At 52.8% G+C, this 25,796-nt stretch overlaps 2 protein-coding genes across 2 annotated transcripts; both read right to left on the reverse strand.

Moving 5' to 3' along the window:
* Positions 1-317: 317 nt before the first annotated feature.
* LOC139440464 (tetrapeptide repeat homeobox protein 2-like) lies at positions 318-1,832 on the reverse strand. The gene is made up of 3 exons (XM_071220090.1): positions 1,724-1,832; positions 1,277-1,446; positions 318-812 (listed from the first exon to the last, which is right to left on the reverse strand). The coding sequence occupies exons 1-3, from the start codon at positions 1,830-1,832 to the stop codon at positions 318-320; spliced, it is 774 nt and encodes a 257-aa protein (XP_071076191.1).
* Positions 1,833-14,333: 12,501 nt separating this feature from the next.
* LOC139440465 (tetrapeptide repeat homeobox protein 2-like) lies at positions 14,334-16,018 on the reverse strand. Its single transcript, XM_071220091.1, has 3 exons — positions 15,994-16,018; positions 15,293-15,462; positions 14,334-14,828 (listed from the first exon to the last, which is right to left on the reverse strand). Exons 1-3 carry the CDS (start codon positions 16,016-16,018, stop codon positions 14,334-14,336), a joined length of 690 nt encoding a protein of 229 aa, XP_071076192.1.
* Between the last annotated feature and the right edge of the window lie 9,778 nt (positions 16,019-25,796).

Here is a 25,796-nt window from a genome sequence, read left to right on the forward strand (position 1 = left end):
TGAATGTGATACTTAGACTGTAAATCTCAGCAGCGGATCTCTAACTCCCAAAGTTAGAGAAATAGAAGTGGATTCACGCTGCACCAGAGTAACCCACCACCAAGCCCCGCGAGCCCTGCTTCCCGCACCCGCCTGGGCCCACGGTGCTGGAACAGACACCCTGGTCACTTCTGGTCCCACAGGGTCTGGAGGACTTCGCTGGGACAGATGCCCCGTTAGATCCAGGGACATCCTGGGGTAGGAGTCCTTCCCTTCCACAGAGTCCATTCCTGGGTTCCCGGACGGAGGAGGCGAGGAAGAGGGTCCCTTCAATTCGTTTACAGGGAAAGCAGATTCATGAGATCAAGGTCTTGCCAGAGATCCCCGTCGTTTGAGTCCTCAGCACTGACTGGGACCTCGGCTGGAGCTGGAACTGGAGCTGGAGATGCAGCTGGAGTGGATGCGGCGGGGACCGGAATCTGGGCGTCCTGGGCAGGAGCCCCCCAGGTCTGCAGGGGGCTAGAGGCACTGGTCTCTGCTGCTGCGACACCTCCCAAGGTGTTGTGGAAACCTGAGCCCCCAGGAAGCATAGAGCCCCCGGAGGACTCGGGATCCTCGGGAAACAAAAGGTCCCAAAGGGACTCCAAGTCCTCAGTGAACCCAGGACCTGAGGGCAGTGCCGGTTCCTCTGGGAACCCAGGACCCACAGCTGCAGGTGCTGGCCCGGGGACTCCTGGGCCCTGGGACGAGGTGGGGGCTTTCGAGCCTGGCTGCCTGGTTCTGGTTCCTCCCTGCAGCCTAGTCTGTTTGGCCTGGCGGTTCTTGAACCACACCTGGGGTGAGAGGGGACAGGAGCAGGTGTAAGAGGACAGGACCTTGGAGGACCCACTTGTGCCCAGGGGTGAGGCGGCCCAGGTGAGGAGGGCCATGTGGCCTCACACGTCTCCCTCCAACCCCAGACCCAGCATTTGGCTCTGGGTTTCAGTGGCCACAGGCGGGGACACCCAGGGGCCAGGACGCGGTCTGCCCCAGAGCACCCCGGGTTCAGAGAGGCCCTGAGGCCCAGGCATGGGGAGACTCCGGGGCATCGCTTTGGGATAATTGCATTGGCCGGTTTGCACCACACAGGGTGAGGTGGGCTCGGGGCTGGGCCCTGGGTCCACACGGGTGATCCCTTGATATCGGGGTGACCCCGGGCAGCACTGGGCTCTCTGGCCCCTCGTCCGCCCCACCTGCGGCCCAGAGGGAGGGCAGGCGGCCTGTGGTCTCCAAGCCGTGGGATTGGGTTGGGAGGTACCTGCACTTGCTGTTCCTGGAGGTTCAGCCTGGCCGCCAGGGTCTCGCGCTCTTCGTAGGACGGGTAATGGTTGTTCTGGAAGAACCTCTCCAGCTCATCCCGCTGTACCACGCTGTACACCGAGCGCTGCTGTCGCCGCCGCTTTGGGGGCTTTAGGGGCAGCGAGAAGCCTGGAAGAAGAGGAAAACGGGGTCAAAGGAGCCTCACAGACAGTCCCCAGGCCACCCCACCTGGGCCAGCCCTCAACTGCAGGTGAGGATGGGAGTGGGGGCCGAGGCCAAGGTCGGGGCCGCGCTGTGGTGCAGCCTGGCATGCAGACCAGCCGCCCAGACCCTCCACCTTCCTGACCCGGCCCCTCACCCGTCTACGCCTCAGTCTCCACATCTTCAAAATGGGAGCAAAAACAGCGCTCGCAGCCCGCACAAGCATGCGGGGACCCAGGCTCACGCAGCCTGGTGCCAGGGGGTTCCTGCCTCAATCGCTTCACCACCCTCCACTCGCTGCAGGGAGCCTCCCGCACGTGCAGGAGGCCGCAGGATCCAGGCCCTATTCTCATCACGCTGCTCCCAAATATCCTTCCAGCCCCAAACTCACTAGGCCCTCCCAGACAAGGGGTCCTCTTCTGCACATCCAAGAGCTGGCTGGCACAGCCTCGGCCCTCCGCCTCTTCTCCCTTCCTGCCTCAGTGGACCCAGACTCACCCTCCGAAGACCTGGGTTTTTGCATCCTGGATGCTGCTGAGTCTGCCGTGTTTGATGCTCTGTCTTCCAGGTCTGGGCTTTAAATACCCCCGAGTGGGACCTCAGGGTCCTCGGAAACCACCTTCACCCTTGGCCACGCCCCCTCAGGAGACGCATTCCTGGACTAATCCTTTTATTGAGGACCTACTGTGTGTGGGGCCTATCTTGGGGACTGGAACCTGAGAGGCCAGATAGCCTGGGGCTGTAGCTCCGGAACCGGGTGGAGTAAGGTAGGGTGGGGTCAGGTGGGGTGAGGAGTGGCGGGGACCTAACCATTCCCTGGTGGGGGGTAGGCATTGCTGGAAACGTCCCCCCCGGGGTCCAGCCAGGGCCGCGGGCTCACCCTCTCCCTGGCCAGTCCTGGGCGTCCCACCTGCCCCACCACCCAGCAGCCTCCTCCCAGGTGCCCAGAGCCCACGGGCATTTCTCCACGCTGGTGTCCGGTCGTCCCCAGGCCCGGGTTCAGACACACTGGCCCTGACCGTGGCGTGAATTCGTAGGGGCTGGTTTTCCTCCCCGGTGGCGGTGCGAGGGGGCCAGGTGGAGAGTGAGCCGATGTCGGCCGTGAACGAATGAACCGGTTCTGGTCTGTGTGTCTCTGTTCACCGCTTCCAGCCCCTGCGAGCGGTGCAGACCCGCGTGGAAACGTCAGGCCGGGCTCCTCTCCTGTCCAGGGTCTGCTGGGGACTCGGGTCAGGAGACAGTTCAACTCACAGCGCTCACCCCCTGGGGACTTTTACTATCATCGGTGCGAGTGGCGGCTCACTAGGGCTCAAGTACCGAGAGAGACGCGGCGGAGCGATCTGGTGGTTGGGGTCACCTCCCGCGCCCAACCGCGGCTTCCCGGCTCAGGGCGGCCTTCCTAGGTCCTCCCACGGTTCTCCCGCTTCTCGGGAGCGCGCTGTTCGCCAGACCCGAGGCGGGCCCTGATGGCAACGCGGGAAAACCGAGCAATTTCCGTGGTCTGCAACGTGTGACGAGAGGCCCCCTCTCGCTGCTGTCGAAAGGAGATTAAGTGTAACGTCGTGCTGATTCGATGGGCAAAGATGAGGAGAGGGGTCCACCCTGGGCTTGGCGGCTGAGGGGGTGGGGAGGCGCCAGTAAACCTCCCTCTGTCATATTTGGAGGGTGGGTTGTTTCTGCGAGGGATCTGGTGGTATCTGTCCGCGTCCCTCCGCCAACGACTATCAGGAAGACAGCGGAGATGAATCTGCTCTGGCCAGACCCCTAGGCGACCTCATCTTGTGGCAGGACCCTGGTGGGGCCTAGGGGTCCTTTGTCAGGCTAAGCCTGGCTCACAAGGCTCACCGTCGGCGAGCTACAGATCTCCCGGGAGATCAAATTCAAACTGAATAAAACATACAGACATGTTCATTGAGATTTCGCTCCTAATTTTGGCCTGCTACCTCACGCTCTATGCTGGCAAATGCCGCAAGCCATGGCCAGTTCTCGTCAAACAGGTTGACACGCCTATGACCCTGTAACCAGGCTGGAGGGGGGAGGGGCGGGAAAGCCCTCGGGGATTCGGGAGTGCAGCCCTGTAATGGGCAGGGAAAGGTGTGGGTGGATGGACAAGTTGACAGTTCACAATCGCCAGAAAAGCAAAGACAAACCCAAACCACTATCAACTGGGGAAGGGAGAAACCAAGCCTCGTGTATTCGTGCAATGGAATATTAGTCAGCCATGAAAAGGAACGAAATGCTGACCGATTCCGCAAGGCGGGCGAGCCTTCCAACAGATCACAAAAGGGCGTATAGTGTCCGGCTCTGTTCGCACAAAATCCTGGGACAACTCCCTAGAGGCGGGGGTGGGAATGGTTGCCGGAGGCTGGGAGGAGGGGAAGTGGAGAGTAACTGGTGACAGGTGTGGTTGGGTTGGGTTTCTACCTGGGGTGACTGAAACGTCTTATCGTTGCTGGTGGTGGTGGATGGGAGACTCTGCGGGTGAACTGAAAAACTCTGAATTGCGTGCTTTAAACGGGTGGCTTTTGCGGCAGGGGTATGTAGCAATACCGAGGAAAAGCGGACGTCACGCTCCTTTTCCTGTCCACTGGGCTGATCGGGGTGAGAGCAATGGGTTGCGTGCCGACCCGGCGGGGTGCGGGAGGAGGGAGTGGCCTTCGCTTCCCATCCATGGAGTGTAGGCTGGTGGAGGAATTTCTTCAGGGATGTGGGAGCCTGAGTCAGTTAAGGGGGGATGAAGGATCAGCTGTGGATAGTATCTTTGTCCCGACAGATTTATCATCAAAAGAAAAACTTGCTCTGGGAGAATTCCTGTCCACTGGGAACAGGCACAAATATACATTTTTCGACATATCAGTGAACTGCGTTCATTGAGTTAATTCATGTCTGGGAGCAAGAGAACAATTAAATCATGCTTGGCAACGCCAGACTAATGAACGGTTAAAAGGCGTGAGAAGAGGGACTTTTAGCAACAACTGAAGATTTTCCGCGTGCTGTTTGGGCTGTGCGCCTGGCGGAGGAGGTCTGACTTCCTGTTTCCAGCGGGTTCTGGGTCCTTGGGAGACTTTTGCTCCCTAACTCCGTTGTTTAGAATGAGAAAAGCTCCAGGTGACCGCTAATGATGAGTTGTTGCCAGAGAGTAATGTCTCATTTCTGAGAAGGGACACATTTAATTAGCACATGCAAAAACAAAAAGAAAAGCAAAAACGCATGTATGCAGACACACCTAAGGTATTTGTGCGCACTCCTGGATTCTGCCCCACCCCCATGGTTGACCCACCTCTTGCCCGCAAGATGCAAACCTCCAGGAAAAGAGCTAAGGGCAACGGAGAGAAGCAATCTATCAGATGCAGAGTTTGAAATGCTGTTTATAAAGATTCTCCAGGAACTCAGTGAGGACCCCAGCAGCATAAAAAAGACCTAGTCAGAACCAAAGGATACACTAATTGAACTAAAGGACCATATACAGGGAAACAACAGTAGAGTGGATGAAGCCAAGTATCAAATCAATGATTTGGAACATAAGGAAGCAAAAATCAACCAATCAGAACAACAAGAAGAAAAAAAGAATCCAAAAAACCTGAAGACACTGTAAGCATCCCCTGGAACACCTTTAAGAGGTCCAACATTTGCCTCATAGGGGTGCCAGAAAGACAAGAGAAAGAGCAAGAAAATAGAAATCTCTCTGAAAAAACAGTGAAAGAAAGCTTCCCTAAGTTGGTGAAGGGAATAGACATACAAGTCCAGGAAGCACAGAGAGTGCCAATTATGATGGATGCAAAGAGGCCCACTCCAAGACACATCATAGTTACAAAACCAAAGGTTAAAGAGAAAGAGGAACTCTTAAAAGCAGCAAGAGAAAAGAAGTTAGTTACTGGAAGGTTGCCAGCTGTGAGGTGAGAGGGGCAGAATGGGGGAAGAGGTGAGGAGATTAAGAACAGATAGGTAGTTACAGAAGAGCCAGTGGGAGTGTAAAGTGCAGTGTAGGAAATGGAGAATCCAAAGAACTTCGATGCACGACCCAGGGACGTGAACAATGGTGGGGGGATTGCCTGAGGGAGTGGGAGGCACGGGGTAGAGGGAGGCAAGGAGGACAAGTCAGGACAACTTTAATAACATTATCAATAAAATATGAGATCTTTTAAAAAAGATCTCATAAACCTCCATTGGTATTCCAATGTTCCTTATGACGAACCATGTTCCTTGATGGGACATTCAGCATTTGAAATCAACCCTTTACGTCTTTGTCAAGTCCTCCCTAAACCTCCCCTCGCTTAACCCACCTCGTACTTGTCCAGACGACGTTCTAAAAGTCTCGTAAGAAAACCTACGCCGATCTGTATTTTACTGGCAAGGTGTCCCGAATTCAGTTACACTGGGAAATTCATGTGGACTCGGCCTTTTACATAGTTGTTCTCTTTCTGTTTCCCTTCTTCCCTTTCTCCCCCCTCCTGGTCACGTCCAACTCCACGCTTCTGTGCTCTTCCTCTCCTCCTCTCCCTCCTTCTGCTCCTCCTCCTGCCATTTCTCCTTCCCGTCTCCTTTCCTTCGTCCTTTCCCTTCCCTACCCTCTCTTTGGCATTTTCTTCTTCCAGGACACAAGAAGCACTCTACAGAACATCTGCCGATACCTGGGCAAGACATTAGAACCAGAAGAAGTTAACTTAGTCCTCAAGAATAGCCCCTTCCTGGTCATGAAGGAAAAACAAGATATCCAGTTACTTTCTCCCGCCCAATTGGCTTTTAGATGGGAAGAAGGGATCACTTACTCGAAAGGGCCAATGAAAACGGCCCTCCTTCAGAAGGCAGCGGAGTACGCACAGGGCATTCTTGTGCTCAGCGTAGGGCACTAACAGTCGGGACCAGGGAGTGTTTGAACTTGTCAACTTTAACTGCTCATCCCCCCAGAGAATTCACATGATTGTTTTAAAGATTGTATTATTCATTTATTTTTAGACAGAGAGGAAGGGGAGGGAGAGAAACATCAATGTGTGGTTGCCTCTCTCGTGAGCTCCCTGGAGACCCGGCCTGCAACCCATTTGCCCTGACTGGGGATCGAACCAGAAATTCTTTCCTTCTCAGGCCGGTGCTCAATCCACTGAGCTACGCCAGCCAGGGCTCTTCATATACTCTTATCAGGGGGTCTCTTCTCCAAGGACTGGTGTGACCTGCAGACACTTGGAGGGGGTTGATTAGACCTGGAATGGTCACCTGACTTTGCAGGCCATTCAGATTCTTTCTCCTGTGATTCTGGCGTGGGGGTGTCCGCTGTACACAGTGTCCAGGTGAACTTGCCACACCTGCCGACTTGCCAGCTGGGATTGACCAGGGAGGCGAGGACAGGAGTGGGGATGGTCGTGTTGGTGCTGCCGCATTGCTGAGTTAGCACAAAGTCCCAGCCTGCACAGGGACGTGTGTAAACAATGACTCAGCTGGACAAAGGAGAGAGGAGAGACCTTGCACGCAGCTGAGAGCCGGTGTTGCTGTCAGACACTGTGGTGAGCGATTACTCACATCCATGCCTCTGGGCTAAAGGTGAATGAAGAGTGTCCCCTGCACCGGATAGGAGGAGCCTGAAATTCCCAGAGCCCTGAAATTCAAGACCGTCCAGGATGACCCATGGAAGGAAGAATGTAAATGATTCAAGAGACCACAAATGGTGGGGGCTGCCCCTCAGGGCAGATGGGATGCGGGCCACCACCCCAGTGGGCCAGAAGGTCAGAGCAGCGGGACAAAAAGGCGAATTCCCGATCCTTAAAATCTAGAGGGAGCCCCAGCTGGTGTGGCTCAGTGGATTGAGTGCGGCCTGCAAACTGAAAGGTGGTCGGTTCGATTCCCAGTCAGGGCACACGCCTGGGTTGCAGGCCAGGTCAGGCCCCAGCTGGGGGCGTGTGAGAGGCAACTGCGGTATATCCAGTCCATCGACGTTTCTTTCCCTCTCCTCCCCCCTCCCTTCCCCTCCCTCCAAAAATAAACAACCACACCTTTAAGAGAAATCTAGAGGGTTACGGGACTTACCATGATCACTCCATAAGATATATAAATGTCTCACACCTGAAACAAATATAATATTACATGCTAACTACACTTTAATTTAAAAAAATTTTAATTTAATGGACGATGACCTGCTAGATTGGATTGGCTTGGGACCCACGATGCCTTTCTTCTTTCTGATTTCTCCCTTTTGCAGTGGGACTGTCTACCCTGTGCCTTTCATACCATCGCATTTTGGAAGCAGACAACTTGTTGGATTTCTCAGGTTCGCCTGCCCAGAATCGTTCTCTCGGCTGATGTTTCCTCCGGGGCAGCCATACTGAATTTTCCGAGATTCTGGTACCTCAAGAGCTGCTTGTGGCTTACGACAAGTCGGTCGTGTTATGGAGGACACGTGAGCATAGGAAATCGATTCTAATAAGAATTGTTCCAGTAATGATGTTGATGAGCCCGAGAGTGACAGCACATGTGTATAGGACAGCAATTATTTACTAGACATTCTGCTCAATTATTTCTATGCACATAAGTGTATAATTTATATTCCTAATTTATATATAAGTATATATTATTCTGTTGTATGTTAATTTAACTAACGTGTTAAATTAGTTACCATATTAATATAATGCCCAAGTATTCATTTATAGGACCTGCAAAATAATAATATGATCATAAATTAAGAGTACGGCTTCTGGTGTCAAAATCTTTTGCTTCAAATCCACATCTCTATCGCTTTCTACCTGTGCAGCCTCTCACGGCCTCCGTCTCCTCACCTGTGCAACGGGGTAATAATAGAACATCCCCGATTCTGCCGTCACCCTGCCAACAAACATTGGAGTACACGCCGTGCGTCCGTGCCTCGGAACAGTAAGCCTTTGGCGATTCAGAAAGCAAAGTGTATGACTTCCTAAAACACACAGTGGAGATACGCGCCACCCACTGAGAAAACCGCAATGGAGCGAAGACTTGGAAGAAGCCAACGGGCACCACAGGGCTATTCCCGGACGAGCCGCACCCCAGGAAGAAGGATGGGAACTGCAAACCGTCTGAGAAGGGAGCGGCGCCTAGCAGGTTGGGGGCCAAATCAGAAGACTCAGCGTGAGGGAGTGGCGTGAGCAAGTGGACTGTCATAAGAGGCGGAGTCAGAGAAATGAGAGGGACCGAGTCACCTTAAGCCACCTGGAAGCCGTGGCACTTTCTCCGACTGACCCCAGAAGTCCTCGGAGAACCTGAGCAGGAAGTGACTTGTTGCTCTGGAGGAATCAGATGGCCACCATGCTGAGAATGACTTAGAAAGGAGAAAGATCCTAAACGGAGAGACTCATTACAAGTCTAACACCCTCCTAGTCCAGGTGAGAAATGGTGCTGGCGTGGGCCATGGTGGTGGTGGAAAGAGAGGTGGTGAGAAATGGCCAGATTCTAGATGCGTCTGAATGAGAGCTGCATTACTGTCGGTGAGTGGTGCGTGTGCAGGGTAGGCTGGGAGAGAGGAGAATGGAGGAGATCGTTTCCAGATGGAGGGAAGTGGGAATGCACCGCACAGGTGTGGCTGCAGGCAGGAAGAGGCCCACCAGTGGCCCACTGGTCATTCTGCGACATTAACTACCGAGCAGATGCGTTGGGGACTTGAGACCTGCCCCTATTCTGATCTGAGTCTTGTTTTACATTTTTCAGGCACTGCTGGGGACTGGAAAAGTCACTTCACGGTGACCCAAGCTGAAGTCTTTGAGAAAAGATTCCAGGAGAAGACGGCAGGTCTTCCTCGAGAGCTGTTCCCATGGGAATAATGTTGAAGGACTTCTACGTCTCATAAAAATAAATATTTGTTCTCCTGCTGTGAAAGGCTGGCCAAATCTGCGGGAAACCAATTATTTCATCCCGGAGGCTTCAATGATGAAATCTCTGGACTTTGACAACTTGATTGTTAAAAATTAACAGGCCACCTCTAGTTCACTGTGTGACATCCAAGCTCTTAAAAAACATGTAATACATTTAGAAGGATACAAAATAATATAAATATTACCAAAGCTATTCCCAAAATTATTTTATAAAAATGAGAAATAAAATTACAAAAGCAGCTAAGGCTCCTTTTCTCTCCATCGCCTGTATCTCCCCAGTTGTTCATTCCTGTGACCTTGCGGTCTGTAAGTTCCAGCCTCACGTGATTGGACCGGAACCGATATATAGTATCAGTGGAAGCCTTGGAAACTTACATAAATGGCGTACCGTATGGTGCTGTCACCAACCGGCATTTTTACCCCGTATTTTATACGTGCTTTGCACCATGTTGACTACGTAACTAGTTCAGTATTTACTATGGAGACGCGTTTCAGTGACCCATGCTCCCGTGGGTGAATCTGGGCTCCTTCCCCACCAGCTTTTCCCTGTTTAAAACACGGCTTTGGCCAAAACGTGGGCTGTCCCGGAAAATGTTCGAGAGACGGGTGGATAAAGGCCATGCAATGTACACACAAATGGAGGATTAAGGAGCCTCAAAGGAGGAAATTGTGCCATTTGCGGCAACATGGATGAAACTGGTGGACGGTAGGCTAAGTGCCAGGAGCCAGAGAGAAGGACACGTAGTGCACAGCTTCCCCTGGGTGAGGAATCTAAAATAGGCCAGCTGCTGGACAGAGGGGACAGTGGGGGCTGCCCAGGGCTGCGGGTACCAAGTTCCGGTTACACCAGGTGCGTAAGGTGCAGAGACCGGCTATAGAGTTGTACCCACAGGTAACGATACCGTATTGTCCATCTACGATTCGTTAAGGTGGCGGATCTCACGTTAAGTGCTTGTGCTCACAAACAGTATGTTACGGAGCGACTGGAGCAAAATTTACTTCATTCGTTAGATGGTTGATGGGCGATTGGGAAGTTTCCAATTTGGACTATAATCCCTCACGCGCCTCGGAATGTGTGTCTCCGTGTGTCCCTCGGCGGACACCCCCATTGGGCAGACGCCCAGGGCTGGGACTGTGGATTCCAAAGGCGTGCGTGCAACTGGTGGTTCCAATTCAAATTCCCGGGTGACAGGGTTCCCAATCCTTGCCAAATTAGCATCCTCTGGCTCTTTTCGTTTTAGCTTCACATTAGACTCACAGAAACAAATAGAATCTTATCTGCGTGTCTTTTCTCCCACTTGAATGTGGAGCGTCTCTCCCATCCCACCCAAGGTCCCCGGCTCCGGAGCAGTGGTGTGGCGATGCCCCCTAGTGGTCCAGAAGCATTACCACAGGTATGGGGACACCCGGTATCTCCCGGCCCTGTGGGTTCCCCTGAATGAACCACATCTTCATCTGACCCAGCTGTATCTCTCGCAATGTGTTCACGGCAACAACAATTTTGAAATTCCACTACTTCAGGGTTATTTTCTATTAGGCATTTTATTTAGCAGAATTTCCAGTACAGAGTCAAACAACGGTTTAAATTTCTTTTTACAAGCAAAATTATGGGCACATAGTGTACTCATTTACTACAAAAACAACGATGGCCATTTTTAAACATTTTATTTATTTATTTTTAGAGAGAGGGGACGTGAGGGAGAAAGAGAGGGAAAGAAACCAATGCGTGGTTGCTTCTCCAAAATCCCCTACTGGGGACCAGGCCCACAACCCAGGCATGTGCCCTGATTAGGAATCGAAGGAGCAACACTTTGGTTTGCAGGCCGGGAGTCAACCCACTGAGCCACACCAGCTGGGACCCATTTTTTAAAATCTTTCTTTTTTGGCATTTAATTTGTGTGTGTGCCTCTCTCTCCCTTTTTAAAAATTTTTTTGTGGGGTGTGTGTGTGTGTGTGTGTGTGTGTGTGTGTGTGTGAATTCTGCACAAGGATAACCAGATACAGCAATTTTGAATTTTCTATTCACAAACTCCACTCTTGGTGTGGTCTTCATGCTGACAGCTCTGTGTCTACTGAGTCCATCTGCTCCTCAGCAGAGCAGTGACTGAGGTTTGCATGTAGGAATGAATCCCTTCATTCTCACTCCCAGAGACCCTGCTGCATAAAAATGTTAAAACGGCAGGAGACAAAGTTGAGGCCCATGGCATCTGAGATGAAGCAAATGGCTAAACGTGAAGGTCCCCCTGTGGGGTGCGCGTCCTCTAGGGAAGGGCCTGGCAGACTGCAGTTGGAGGTGCCAGGTAATACGTCTGCGTGGAAGGGGCAACAGAGAGCAGATTCCAGGTGAGGTGTCCAATGCCCACCTTCCCCCTCGCCAGGATGAGAGCCAGCACCCCTGGATTTCAAACAGTGATTCTGTCTACTTCAAATAGCTCTCTATCCTCGGCGCCACTCAAAGACTCCACTTGTCACTGCTGGAAATCGGCTTGCCTCTTCAATTTTCTCCAGTTGCCATCTTTGCATCCGAGAAACACAAGCTAGAAGCTGATCATCTGCCTGCCTGGCCCTGCAGTCCCTCGGATCTGGCTGCCTTCTTACAGTCTGGTCCAGATTCATTCCACCTGGAGAGTGGGACACCCCCTATCTCCGGGTCCCAGTCCATACCACGCTGTTCCCTAGCTATTTCTGCTGACTAAGACCTGCTGAATTCAGAGACCCTTCTGGCCCCTTCTGCACCCTCATTCCTGGGCTCTTCGGATTTCCCTTTGGCTTCCTCCTCCCCTCTCTGATCGTCTGACCAGGCAAGGACCCTTCTACCCGCACCACTGCCCTCTCCACCCCACTCACCCAGAACGGCCTTAAGCTTGGACTTCACCCGTGCGTTCAAGGTACAATGAACTCTCTTCCTATACGCCCTGAGTCTAAAAGCTTCACTTTCTCCACAGCAAAACGCACAGATTCACATCTTTACCACGGATGCCATGGAGACCACCAATAGGTCTGCAAGGACTGCCGTGGGTACCATCACAGACGGACCTGTGTGGTGCGCAGGGTCCCCGGGAGGCGCCAGCAAGTTCAACGGGGAGCCCATAGCCATGTGACTGAGGGAGCAATTTTTTTAAATTATTTAATTAATTTTGCTACAGCTAGGCAAAGAGAAATTCTTCCTTTGGCACTACCCTGGAAGACACAGCTATGGGGAACTTAAGACCTGAACTGAGGGAGAAGCCCAGGCATTGCTATTGGGGATGGTCGGGGCACAGCCTGGGCTTGTGAGGAGAGCTGGGGTGGAGCTTCCTAGGAGTTGGTAGAATGCCGGGCCCAGAAAAAGGGTGTGGGAGGGCAACGGGGGGTGGGGAAGAAGGTGGAACGGAACTGAGAAGATGAGCAGGGAACGTACCCTGTTTCACTTAATCCAATCACTTTCTACTGGGTCAGCCCGGACTTCTGCAAACTCTATCTCCATTCTTTAGAAAATTAATCCGGTTTCCATCCACGCCTGGTCGTTGCCTATCTGCATCCAGCTGTGGGCTCTACCCTCCCTCCCCCACCCCCACCCCCGGCTCTGCCTAGGGTGCAAATCCGAAACTCATCTCCTACCTCCTGCCCCCAAGAACTTCCCCAAGGACTCCCCCACCTGAGCTCCCTCTGCAGGGATAGATGGGAAATTCTTAGATTTCTTCCTGCGCCTCCTACGACGTCACGGTCTAAATGGAGTTGTGGTTCTACTGGTGTGGGTGTGTGGGTGTGTGTCCTTGCGCGTGCGTCCGTGCGCGCGCTCGCCCGCAACCCTACCTGGGTCTCTCCGGGAAGCGGGAGGGGCTTTCGTTGCATCCCGCCAGTCCGCCTACCCGTCCCGCACCCCCAGCACTCCCCGCCCGCAGTGCGCCCGAGACCGGCCGCCAAAATCTGATCTAATTGTCTCTGTGCTCCGAAGAGGCTGGCCTGGCCTGAGAGGGTTGAAGCCTTTGCTGTGTGGGACCAGGACCGGGTCAGGGAACCGGCTGGGGGAGACGCAGGGGCCAGCACGGCCACAAGGAGGCGGCAGAGGAAGCGGGAGGTGGAGACAAAGGAGCAGAGAGAAGGGGTCAGGGGCGCTCCCCCCCTGCTGGACTGGGGGTACCCGAGGAGGAGGCAAACTCGCAGTCCCTGCAGGAAACAGTGTTTACAAGGTAACCATGCACTTTATTAATTTTCAAATCATAAATCCCCCCACAATGTCCAGATAAGCCATTAGCACTTGAACAATTGGAGTCACGTCCCTGCCTCAAAATAATAGTATCAACTGATAACAAAGTCGGTCAACTGAGTCCTATAAATAGGGCGTATTTGAAAATACCTTCCAAAAAGTCAGGCAATAATCCAGCGCTAGAACTGAACCCACATAAATCTGTGCCTAAGCCCATGACGATTAAAATCAAAACACTTTGTAGGGAACCTTTGTAAAATTCTAATGAAGAAAGAAACGATACACTTAGATTGGGTTTTAAATTCTTTTTATGATTTTATTTACTTGCTTATACACACAGGGGAGGGAGGGAGAAGGAGCCAGAGGGATACATCCTTGTACAAGAAAACACGGGTGGGCTGCCTCCTGTACGTCCCCACGTGGCTCTCGACCCAGGCATGGGCCCTGACACTGAATCACACGGGCCACCCATCAGTTGGCAGGAAGGCTCTCAATCCGCTGAGCCACACCAGCAAGAGCTGAATGTGATACTTAGACTGTAAATCTCAGCAGCGGATCTCTAACTCCCAAAGTTAGAGAAATACAAGTGGATTCACGCTGCACCAGAGTAACCCACCACCAAGCCCCGCCAGCCCTGCTTCCCGCACCCGCCTGGGCCCACGGTGCTGGAACAGACACCCTGGTCACTTCTGGTCCCACGGGGTCTGGAGGACTTCGCTGGGACAGATGCCCCGTTAGATCCAGGGACATCCTGGGGTAGGAGTCCTTCCCTTCCACAGAGTCCATTCCTGGGTTCCCGGACGGAGGAGGCGAGGAAGAGGGTCCCTTCAATTCGTTTACAGGGAAAGCAGATTCATGAGATCAAGGTCTTGCCAGAGATCCCTGTCGTTTGAGTCCTCAGCACTGACTGGGACCTCGGCTGGAGCTGGAACTGGAGCTGGAGATGCAGCTGGAGTGGATGCGGCGGGGACCGGATTCTGGGCGTCCTGGGCAGGAGCCCCCCAGGTCTGCAGGGGGCTAGAGGCACTGGTCTCTGCTGCTGCGACACCTCCCAAGGTGTTGTGGAAACCTGAGCCCCCAGGAAGCATAGAGCCCCCGGAGGACTCGGGATCCTCGGGAAACAAAAGGTCCCAAAGGGACTCCAAGTCCTCAGTGAACCCAGGACCTGAGGGCAGTGCCGGTTCCTCTGGGAACCCAGGACCCACAGCTGCAGGTGCTGGCCCGGGGACTCCTGGGCCCTGGGACGAGGTGGGGGCTTTCGAGCCTGGCTGCCTGGTTCTGGTTCCTCCCTGCAGCCTAGTCTGTTTGGCCCGGCAGTTCTTGAACCACACCTGGGGTGAGAGGGGACAGGAGCAGGTGTAAGAGGACAGGACCTTGGAGGACCCACTTGTGCCCAGGGGTGAGGCGGCCCAGGTGAGGAGGGCCATGTGGCCTCACACGTCTCCCTCCAACCCCAGACCCAGCATTTGGCTCTGGGTTTCAGTGGCCACAGGCGGGGACACCCAGGGGCCAGGACGCGGTCTGCCCCAGAGCACCCCGGGTTCAGAGAGGCCCTGAGGCCCAGGCATGGGGAGACTCCGGGGCATCGCTTTGGGATAATTGCATTGGCCGGTTTGCACCACACAGGGTGAGGTGGGCTCGGGGCTGGGCCCTGGGTCCACACGGGTGATCCCTTGCTATCGGGGTGACCCCGGGCAGCACTGGGCTCTCTGGCCCCTCGTCCGCCCCACCTGCGGCCCAGAGGGAGGGCAGGCGGCCTGTGGTCTCCAAGCCCTGGGATTGGGTCGGGAGGTACCTGCACTTGCTGTTCCTGGAGGTTCAGCCTGGCCGCCAGGGTCTCGCGCTCTTCGTAGGACGGGTAATGGTTGTTCTGGAAGAACCTCTCCAGCTCATCCCGCTGTACCACGCTGTACACCGAGCGCTGCTGTCGCCGCCGCTTTGGGGGCTTTAGGGGCAGCGAGAAGCCTGGAAGAAGAGGAAAACGGGGTCAAAGGAGCCTCACAGACAGTCCCCAGGCCACCCCACCTGGGCCAGCCCTCAACTGCAGGTGAGGATGGGAGTGGGGGCCGAGGCCAAGGTCGGGGCCGCGCTGTGGTGCAGCCTGGCATGCAGACCAGCCGCCCAGAACCTCCACCTTCCTGACCCGGCCCCTCACCCGTCTACGCCTCAGTCTCCACATCTTCAAAATGGGAGCAAGAACAGCGCTCGCAGCCCGCACAAGCATGCGGGGACCCAGGTTCACGCAGCCTGGCGCCAGGGGGTTCCTGCCTCAATCGCTTCACCACCCTCCACTCGCTGCAGGGAGCCTCCCGCACGTGCAGGAGGCCGCAGGATCCAGGCCCTATTCTCATCACGCTGCTCCCAAATATCCTTCCAGCCCCAAACTCACTAGGCCCTCCCAGACAAGGGGTCCTCTTCTGCACATCCAAGAGCTGGCTGGCACAGCCTCGGCCCTCCGCCTCTTCTCCCTTCCTGCCTCAGTGGACCCAGACTCACCCTCCGAAGACCTGGGTTTTTGCATCCTGGATGCTGCTGAGTCTGCCGTGTTTGATGCTCTGTCTTCCAGGTCTGGGCTTTAAATACCCCCGAGTGGGACCTCAGGGTCCTCGGAAACCACCTTCACCCTTGGCCACGCCCCCTCAGGAGACGCATTCCTGGACTAATCCTTTTATTGAGGACCTACTGTGTGTGGGGCCTATCTTGGGGAATGGAACCTGAGAGGCCAGATAGCCTGGGGCTGTAGCTCCGGAACCGAGTGGAGTAAGGTAGGGTGGGGTCAGGTGGGGTGAGGAGTGGCGGGGACCTAACCATTCCCTGGTGGGGGGTAGGCATTGCTGGAAACGTCCCCCCCGGGGTCCAGCCAGGGCCGCGGGCTCACCCTCTCCCTGGTCAGTCCTGGGCGTCCCACCTGCCCCACCACCCAGCAGCCTCCTCCCAGGTGCCCAGAGCCCACGGGCATTTCTCCACGCTGGTGTCCGGTCGTCCCCAGGCCCGGGAGACGGGCAGGGTTCAGACACACTGGCCCTGACCGTGGCGTGAATTCGTAGGGGCTGGTTTTCCTCCCCGGTGGCGGTGCGAGGGGGCCAGGTGGACAGTGAGCCGATGTCGGCCGTAAACGAATGAACCGGTTCTGGTCTGTGTGTCTCTGTTCACCGCTTCCAGCCCCTGCGAGCGGTGCAGACCTGCGTGGAAACCTCAGGCCGGGCTCCTCGCCTGTCCCGGGTCTGCTGGGGACTCGGGTCAGGAGACAGTTCAACTCACAGCGCTCACCCCCTGGGGACTTTTACTATCCTCGGTGCGAGTGGCGGCTCACTAGGGCTCAAGTACAGAGAGAGACGCGGCGGAGCGATCTGGTGGCTGGGGTCACCTCCCGCGCCCAACCGCGGCTTCCCGGCTCAGGGCGGCCTTCCTAGGTCCTCCCACGGTTCTCCCGCTTCTCGGGAGCGCGCTGTTCGCCAGACCCGAGGCGGGCCCTGATGGCAACGCGGGAAAACCGAGCAATTTCCGTGGTCTGCAACGTGTGACGAGAGGCCCCCTCTCGCTGCTGTCGAAAGGAGATTAAGTGTAACGTCGTGCTGATTCGATGGGCAAAGATGAGGAGAGGGGTCCACCCTGGGCTTGGCGGCTGAGGGGGTGGGGAGGCGCCAGTAAACCTCCCTCTGTCATATTTGGAGGGTGGGTTGTTTCTGCGAGGGATCTGGTGGTATCTGTCCGCGTCCCTCCGCCAACGACTATCAGGAAGACAGCGGAGATGAATCTGCTCTGGCCAGACCCCTAGGCGACCTCATCTTGTGGCAGGACCCTGGTGGGGCCTAGGGGTCCTTTGTCAGGCTAAGCCTGGCTCACAAGGCTCACCGTCGGCGAGCTACAGATCTCCCGGGAGATCAAATTCAAACTGAATAAAACATACAGACATGTTCATTGAGATTTCGCTCCTAATTTTGGCCTGCTACCTCACGCTCTATGCTGGCAAATGCCGCAAGCCATGGCCAGTTCTCGTCAAACAGGTTGACACGCCTATGACCCTGTAACCAGGCTGGAGGGGGGAGGCGCGGGAAAGCCCTCGGGGATTCGGGAGTGCAGCCCTGTAATGGGCAGGGAAAGGTGTGGGTGGATGGACAAGTTGACAGTTCACAATCGCCAGAAAAGCAAAGACAAACCCAAACCACTATCAACTGGGGAAGGGAGAAACCAAGCCTCGTGTATTCGTGCAATGGAATATTAGTCAGCCATGAAAAGGAACGAAATGCTGACCGATTCCGCAAGGCGGGCGAGCCTTCCAACAGATCACAAAAGGGCGTATAGTGTCCGGCTCTGTTCGCACAAAATCCTGGGACAACTCCCTAGAGGCGGGGGTGGGAATGGTTGCCGGAGGCTGGGAGGAGGGGAAGTGGAGAGTAACTGGTGACAGGTGTGGTTGGGTTGGGTTTCTACCTGGGGTGACTGAAACGTCTTATCGTTGCTGGTGGTGGTGGATGGGAGACTCTGCGGGTGAACTGAAAAACTCTGAATTGCGTGCTTTAAACGGGTGGCTTTTGCGGCAGGGGTATGTAGCAATACCGAGGAAAAGCGGACGTCACGCTCCTTTTCCTGTCCACTGGGCTGATCGGGGTGAGAGCAATGGGTTGCGTGCCGACCCGGCGGGGTGCGGGAGGAGGGAGTGGCCTTCGCTTCCCATCCATGGAGTGTAGGCTGGTGGAGGAATTTCTTCAGGGATGTGGGAGCCTGAGTCAGTTAAGGGGGGATGAAGGATCAGCTGTGGATAGTATCTTTGTCCCGACAGATTTATCATCAAAAGAAAAAATTGCTCTGGGAGAATTCCTGTCCACTGGGAACAGGCACAAATATACATTTTTCGACATATCAGTGAACTGCGTTCATTGAGTTAATTCATGTCTGGGAGCAAGAGAACAATTAAATAATGCTTGGCAACGCCAGACTAATGAACGGTTAAAAGGCGTGAGAAGAGGGACTTTTAGCAACAACTGAAGATTTTCCGCGTGCTGTTTGGGCTGTGCGCCTGGCGGAGGAGGTCTGACTTCCTGTTTCCAGCGGGTTCTGGGTCCTTGGGAGACTTTTGCTCCCTAACTCCGTTGTTTAGAATGAGAAAAGCTCCAGGTGACCGCTAATGATGAGTTGTTGCCAGCGAGTAATGTCTCATTTCTGAGAAGGGATACATTTAATTAGCACATGCAAAAACAAAAACAAAAACAAAAACGCATGTACGCAGACACACCTAAGGTATTTGTGCGCACTCCTGGATTCTGCCCCACCCCCATGGTTGACCCACCTCTTGCCCCCAAGATGCAAACCTCCAGGAAAAGAGCTAAGGGCAACGGAGATAAGCAATCTATCAGATGCAGAGTTTGAAATGCTGTTTATAAAGATTCTCCAGGAACTCAGTGAGGACCCCAGCAGCATAAAAAAGACCTAGTCAGAACCAAAGGATACACTAATTGAACTAAAGGACCATATACAGGGAAACAACAGTAGAGTGCATGAAGCCAAGTATCAAATCAATGATTTGGAATATAAGGAAGCAAAAATCAACCAATCAGAACAACAAGAAGAAAAAAAGAATCCAAAAAACCTGAAGACACTGTAAGCATCCCCTGGAACACCTTTAAGAGGTCCAACATTTGCCTCATAGGGGTGCCAGAAAGACAAGAGAAAGAGCAAGAAAATAGAAATCTCTCTGAAAAAACAGTGAAAGAAAGCTTCCCTAAGTTGGTGAAGGGAATAGACATACAAGTCCAGGAAGCACAGAGAGTGCCAATTATGATGGATGCAAAGAGGCCCACTCCAAGACACATCATAGTTACAAAACCAAAGGTTAAAGAGAAAGAGGAACTCTTAAAAGCAGCAAGAGAAAAGAAGTTAGTTACTGGAAGGTTGCCAGCTGTGAGGTGAGAGGGGCAGAATGGGGGAAGAGGTGAGGAGATTAAGAACAGATAGGCAGTTACAGAAGAGCCAGTGGGAGTGTAAAGTGCAGTGTAGGAAATGGAGAAGCCAAAGAACTTCGATGCACGACCCACGGACGTGAACAATGGTGGGGGATTGCCTGAGGGAGTGGGAGGCACTGGGTAGAGGGAGGCAAGGAGGACAAGTCAGGACAACTTTAATGACATTATCAATAAAATATACTTTTAAAAAAGATCTCATAAACCTCCATTGGTATTCCAATGTTCCTTATGACGAACCATGTTCCTTGATGGGACATTCAGCATTTGAAATCAACCCTTTACGTCTTTGTCAAGTCCTCCCTAAACCTCCCCTCGCTTAACCCACCTCGTACTTGTCCAGACGACGTTCTAAAAGTCTCGTAAGAAAACCTACGCCGATCTGTATTTTACTGGCAAGGTGTCCCGAATTCAGTTACACTGGGAAATTCATGTGGACTCGGCCTTTTACATAGTTGTTCTCTTTCTGTTTCCCTTCTTCCCTTTCTCCCCCCTCCTGGTCACGTCCAACTGCACACTTCTGTGCTCTTCCTCTCCTCCTCTCCCTCCTTCTGCTCCTCCTCCTGCCATTTCTCCTTCCCGTCTCCTTTCCTTCGTCCTTTCCCTTCCCTACCCTCTCTTTGGTATTTTCTTCTTCCAGGACACAAGAAGCACTCTACAGAACATCTGCCGATACCTGGGCAAGACATTAGAACCAGAAGAAGTTAACTTAGTCCTCAAGAATAGCCCCTTCCTGGTCATGAAGGGAAAACAAGATATCCAGTTACTTTCTCCCACCCAATTGGCTTTTAGATGGGAAGAAGGGATCACTTACTCGAAAGGGCCAATGAAAACGGCCCTCCTTCAGAAGGCAGCGGAGTACGCACAGGGCATTCTTGTGCTCAGAGTAGGGCACTAACAGTCGGGACCAGGGAGTGTTTGAACTTGTCAACTTTAACTGCTCATCCCCCCAGAGAATTCACATGATTGTTTTAAAGATTGTATTATTCATTTATTTTTAGACAGAGAGGAAGGGGAGGGAGAGAAACATCAATGTGTGGTTGCCTCTCTCGTGAGCTCCCTGGAGACCCGGCCTGCAACCCATTTGCCCTGACTGGGGATCGAACCAGAAATTCTTTCCTTCTCAGGCCGGTGCTCAATCCACTGAGCTACGCCAGCCAGGGCTCTTCATATACTCTTATCTGGGGGTCTCTTCTCCAAGGACTGGTGTGACCTGCAGACACTTGGAGGGGGTTGATTAGACCTGGAATGGTCACCTGGCTTTGCAGGCCATTCAGATTCTTTCTCCTGTGATTCTGGCGTGGGGGTGTCCGCTGTACACAGTGTCCAGGTGAACTTGCCACACCTGCCGACTTGCCAGCTGGGATTGACCAGGGAGGCGAGGACAGGAGTGGGGATGGTCGTGTTGGTGCTGCCGCGTTGCTGAGTTAGCACAAAGTCCCAGCCTGCACAGGGACGTGTGTAAACAATGACTCAGCTGGACAAAGGAGAGAGGAGAGACCTTGCACGCAGCTGAGAGCCGGTGTTGCTGTCAGACACTGTGGTGAGCGATTACTCACATCCATACCTCTGGGCTAAAGGTGAATGAAGAGTGTCCCCTGCACCGGATAGGAGGAGCCTGAAATTCCCAGAGCCCTGAAATTCAAGACCGTCCAGGATGACCCATGGAAGGAAGAATGTAAATGATTCAAGAGACCACAAATGGTGGGGGCTGCCCCTCAGGGCAGATGGGATGCGGGCCACCACCCCAGTGGGCCAGAAGGTCAGAGCAGCGGGACAAAAAGGCGAATTCCCGATCCTTAAAATCTAGAGGGAGCCCCAGCTGGTGTGGCTCGGTGGATTGAGTGCGGCCTGCAAACTGAAAGGTCGTCGGTTCGATTCCCAGTCAGGGCACACGCCTGGGTTGCAGGCCAGGTCAGGCCCCAGCTGGGGGCGTGTGAGAGGCAACTGCGGTATATCCAGTCCATCAACGTTTCTTTCCCTCTCCTCCCCCCTCCCTTCCCCTCCCTCCAAAAATAAACAACCACACCTTTAAGAGAAATCTAGAGGGTTACGGGACTTACCATGATCACTCCATAAGATATATAAATGTCTCACACCTGAAACATAATATTACATGCTAACTAAACTTTAATTTAAAAAAATTTTAATTTAATGGACGATGACCTGCTAGATTGGATTGGCTTGGGACCCACGATGCCTTTCTTCTTTCTGATTTCCCCCTTTTGCAGTGGGACTGTCTACCCTGTGCCTTTCATACCATCGCATTTTGGAAGCAGACAACTTGTTGGATTTCTCAGGTTCGCCTGCCCAGAATCGTTCTCTCGGCTGATGTTTCCTCCGGGGCAGCCATACTGAATTTTCCGAGATTCTGGTACCTCAAGAGCTGCTTGTGGCTTACGACAAGTCGGGCGTGTTATGGAGGACACGTGAGCATAGGAAATCGATTCTAATAAGAATTGTTCCAGTAATGATGTTGATGAGCCCGAGAGTGACAGCACATGTGTATAGGACAGCAATTATTTACTAGACATTCTGCTCAATTATTTCTATGAACATAAGTGTATAATTTATATTCCTAATTTATATATAAGTATATATTATTCTGTTGTATGTTAATTTAACTAACGTGTTAAATTAGTTACCATATTAATATAATGCCCAAGTATTCATTTATAGGACCTGCAAAATAATAATATGATCATAAATTAAGAGTACGGCTTCTGGTGTCAAAATCTTTTGCTTCAAATCCACATCTCTATCGCTTTCTACCTGTGCAGCCTCTCACGGCCTCCGTCTCCTCACCTGTGTGTGCAACGGGGTAATAATAGAACATCCCCGATTCTGCCGTCACCCTGCCAACAAACATTGGAGTACACGCCATGCGTCCGTGCCTCGGAACAGTAAGCCTTTGGCGATTCAGAAAGCAAAGTGTATGACTTCCTAAAACACACAGTGGAGATACGCGCCACCCACTGAGGAAACCGCAATGGAGCGAAGACTTGGAAGAAGCCAACGGGCACCACAGGACTATTCCCGGACGAGCCGCATCCCAGGAAGAAGGATGGGAACTGCAAACCGTCTGAGAAGGGAGCGGTGCCTAGCAGGTTGGGGGCCAAATCAGAAGACTCAGCGTGAGGGAGTGGCGTGAGCAAGTGGACTGTCATAAGAGGCGGAGTCAGAGAAATGAGAGGGACCGAGTCACCTTAAGCCACCTGGAAGCCGTGGCACTTTCTCCGACTGACCCCAGAAGTCCTCGGAGAACCTGAGCAGGAAGTGACTTGTTGCTCTGGAGGAATCAGATGGCCACCATGCTGAGAACGACTTAGAAAGGAGAAAGATCCTAAACGGAGAGACTCATTACAAGTCTAACACCCTCCTAGTCCAGGTGAGAAATGGTGCTGGCGTGGGCCATGGTGGTGGTGGAAAGAGAGGTGGTGAGAAATGGCCAGATTCTAGATGCGTCTGAATGAGAGCTGCATTACTGTCGGTGAGTGGTGCGTGTGCAGGGTAGGCTGGGAGAGAGGAGAATGGAGGAGATCGTTTCCAGATGGAGGGAAGTGGGAATGCACCGCACAGGTGTGGCTGCAGGCAGGAAGAGGCCCACCAGTGGCCCACTGCTCATTCTGCGACATTAGCTACCGAGCAGATGCGTTGGGGACTTGAGACCTGCCCCTATTCTGATCTGAGTCTTGTTTTACATTTTTCAGGCACTGCTGGGGACTGGAAAAGTCACTTCACGGTGACCCAAGCTGAAGTCTTTGAGAAAAGATTCCAGGAGAAGACGGCAGGTCTTCCTCGAGAGCTGTTCCCATGGGAATAATGTTGAAGGACTTCTACGTCTCATAAAAATAAATATTTGTTCTCCTGCTGTGAAAGGCTGGCCAAATCTGCGGGAAACCAATTATTTCATCCCGGAGGCTTCAATGATGAAATCTCTGGACTTTGACAACTTGATTGTTAAAAATTAACAGGCCACCTCTAGTTCACTGTGTGACATCCAAGCTCTTAAAAAACATGTAATACATTTAGAAGGATACAAAATAATATAAATATTACCAAAGCTATTCCCAAAATTATTTTATAAAAATGAGAAATAAAATTACAAAAGCAGCTAAGGCTCCTTTTCTCTCCATCGCCTGTATCTCCCCAGTTGTTCATTCCTGTGACCTTGCGGTCTGTAAGTTCCAGCCTCACGTGATTGGACCGGAACCGATATATAGTATCAGTGGAAGCCTTGGAAACTTACATAAATGGCGTACCGTATGGTGCTGTCACCAACCGGCATTTTTACCCCGTATTTTATACGTGCTTTGCACCATGTTGACTACGTAACTAGTTCAGTATTTACTATGGAGACGCGTTTCAGTGACCCATGCTCCCGTGGGTGAATCTGGGCTCCTTCCCCACCAGCTTTTCCCTGTTTAAAACACGGCTTTGGCCAAAACGTGGGCTGTCCCGGAAAATGTTCGAGAGACGGGTGGATAAAGGCCATGCAATGTACACACAAATGGAGGATTAAGGAGCCTCAAAGGAGGAAATTGTGCCATTTGCGGCAACATGGATGAAACTGGTGGACGGTAGGCTAAGTGCCAGGAGCCAGAGAGAAGGACACGTAGTGCACAGCTTCCCCTGGGTGAGGAATCTAAAATAGGCCAGCTGCTGGACAGAGGGGACAGTGGGGGCTGCCCAGGGCTGCGGGTACCAAGTTCCGGTTACACCAGGTGCGTAAGGTCCAGAGACCGGCTATAGAGTTGTACCCACAGGTAACGATACCGTATTGTCCATCTACGATTCGTTAAGGTGGCGGATCTCACGTTAAGTGCTTGTGCTCACAAACAGTATGTTACGGAGCGACTGGAGCAAAATTTACTTCATTCGTTAGATGGTTGATGGGCGATTGGGAAGTTTCCAATTTGGACTATAATCCCTCACGCGCCTCGGAATGTGTGTCTCCGTGTGTCCCTCGGCGGACACCCCCATTGGGCAGACGCCCAGGGCTGGGACTGTGGATTCCAAAGGCGTGCGTGCAACTGGTGGTTCCAATTCAAATTCCCGGGTGACAGGGTTCCCAATCCTTGCCAAATTAGCATCCTCTGGCTCTTTTCGTTTTAGCTTCACATTAGACTCACAGAAACAAATAGAATCTTATCTGCGTGTCTTTTCTCCCACTTGAATGTGGAGCGTCTCTCCCATCCCACCCAAGGTCCCCGGCTCCGGAGCAGTGGTGTGGCGATGCCCCCTAGTGGTCCAGAAGCATTACCACAGGTATGGGGACACCCGGTATCTCCCGGCCCTGTGGGTTCCCCTGAATGAACCACATCTTCATCTGACCCAGCTGTATCTCTCGCAATGTGTTCACGGCAACAACAATTTTGAAATTCCACTACTTCAGGGTTATTTTCTATTAGGCATTTTATTTAGCAGAATTTCCAGTACAGAGTCAAACAACGGTTTAAATTTCTTTTTACAAGCAAAATTATGGGCACATAGTGTACTCATTTACTACAAAAACAACGATGGCCATTTTTAAACATTTTATTTATTTATTTTTAGAGAGAGGGGACGTGAGGGAGAAAGAGAGGGAAAGAAACCAATGCGTGGTTGCTTCTCCAAAATCCCCTACTGGGGACCAGGCCCACAACCCAGGCATGTGCCCTGATTAGGAATCGAAGGAGCAACACTTTGGTTTGCAGGCCGGGAGTCAACCCACTGAGCCACACCAGCTGGGACCCATTTTTTAAAATCTTTCTTTTTTGGCATTTAATTTGTGTGTGTGCCTCTCTCTCCCTTTTTTTAAATTTTTTTGTGGGGTGTGTGTGTGTGTGTGTGTGTGTGTGTGTGAATTCTGCACAAGGATAACCAGATACAGCAATTTTGAATTTTCTATTCACAAACTCCACTCTTGGTGTGGTCTTCATGCTGACAGCTCTGTGTCTACTGAGTCCATCTGCTCCTCAGCAGAGCAGTGACTGAGGTTTGCATGTAGGAATGAATCCCTTCATTCTCACTCCCAGAGACCCGGCTGCATAAAAATGTTAAAACGGCAGGAGACAAAGTTGAGGCCCACGGCATCTGAGACGAAGCAAATGGCTAAACGTGAAGGTCCCCCTGTGGGGTGCGCGTCCTCTAGGGAAGGGCCTGGCAGACTGCAGTTGGAGGTGCCAGGTAATACGTCTGCGTGGAAGGGGCAACAGAGAGCAGATTCCAGGTGAGGTGTCCAATGCCTACCTTCCCCCTCGCCAGGATGAGAGCCAGCACCCCTGGATTTCAAACAGTGATTCTGTCTACTTCAAATAGCTCTCTATCCTCGGCGCCACTCAAAGACTCCACTTGTCA

This window comes from Desmodus rotundus, chromosome 12 (genome assembly GCF_022682495.2).
Source record: "Desmodus rotundus isolate HL8 chromosome 12, HLdesRot8A.1, whole genome shotgun sequence".
Taxonomy (NCBI): domain Eukaryota; kingdom Metazoa; phylum Chordata; class Mammalia; order Chiroptera; family Phyllostomidae; genus Desmodus; species Desmodus rotundus.

Coding starts and splice junctions, on each gene's coding strand:
- LOC139440464 (XM_071220090.1), bottom strand. CDS start 1,832: ATGAGAATAGGGCCTGGATCCTGCGGCCTCCTGCACGTGCGGGAGGCT. Junction 1,447..1,723: donor ACCCCCTGGCACCAGGCTGC/GTGAGCCTGGGT, acceptor CTCTTCTTCCAG/GCTTCTCGCTGCCCCTAAAG. Junction 813..1,276: donor TCCAGGAACAGCAAGTGCAG/GTACCTCCCAAC, acceptor CTCTCACCCCAG/GTGTGGTTCAAGAACCGCCA.
- LOC139440465 (XM_071220091.1), bottom strand. CDS start 16,018: ATGCAAAAACCCAGGTCTTCGGAGG. Junction 15,463..15,993: donor AAAACCCAGGTCTTCGGAGG/GTGAGTCTGGGT, acceptor CTCTTCTTCCAG/GCTTCTCGCTGCCCCTAAAG. Junction 14,829..15,292: donor TCCAGGAACAGCAAGTGCAG/GTACCTCCCGAC, acceptor CTCTCACCCCAG/GTGTGGTTCAAGAACTGCCG.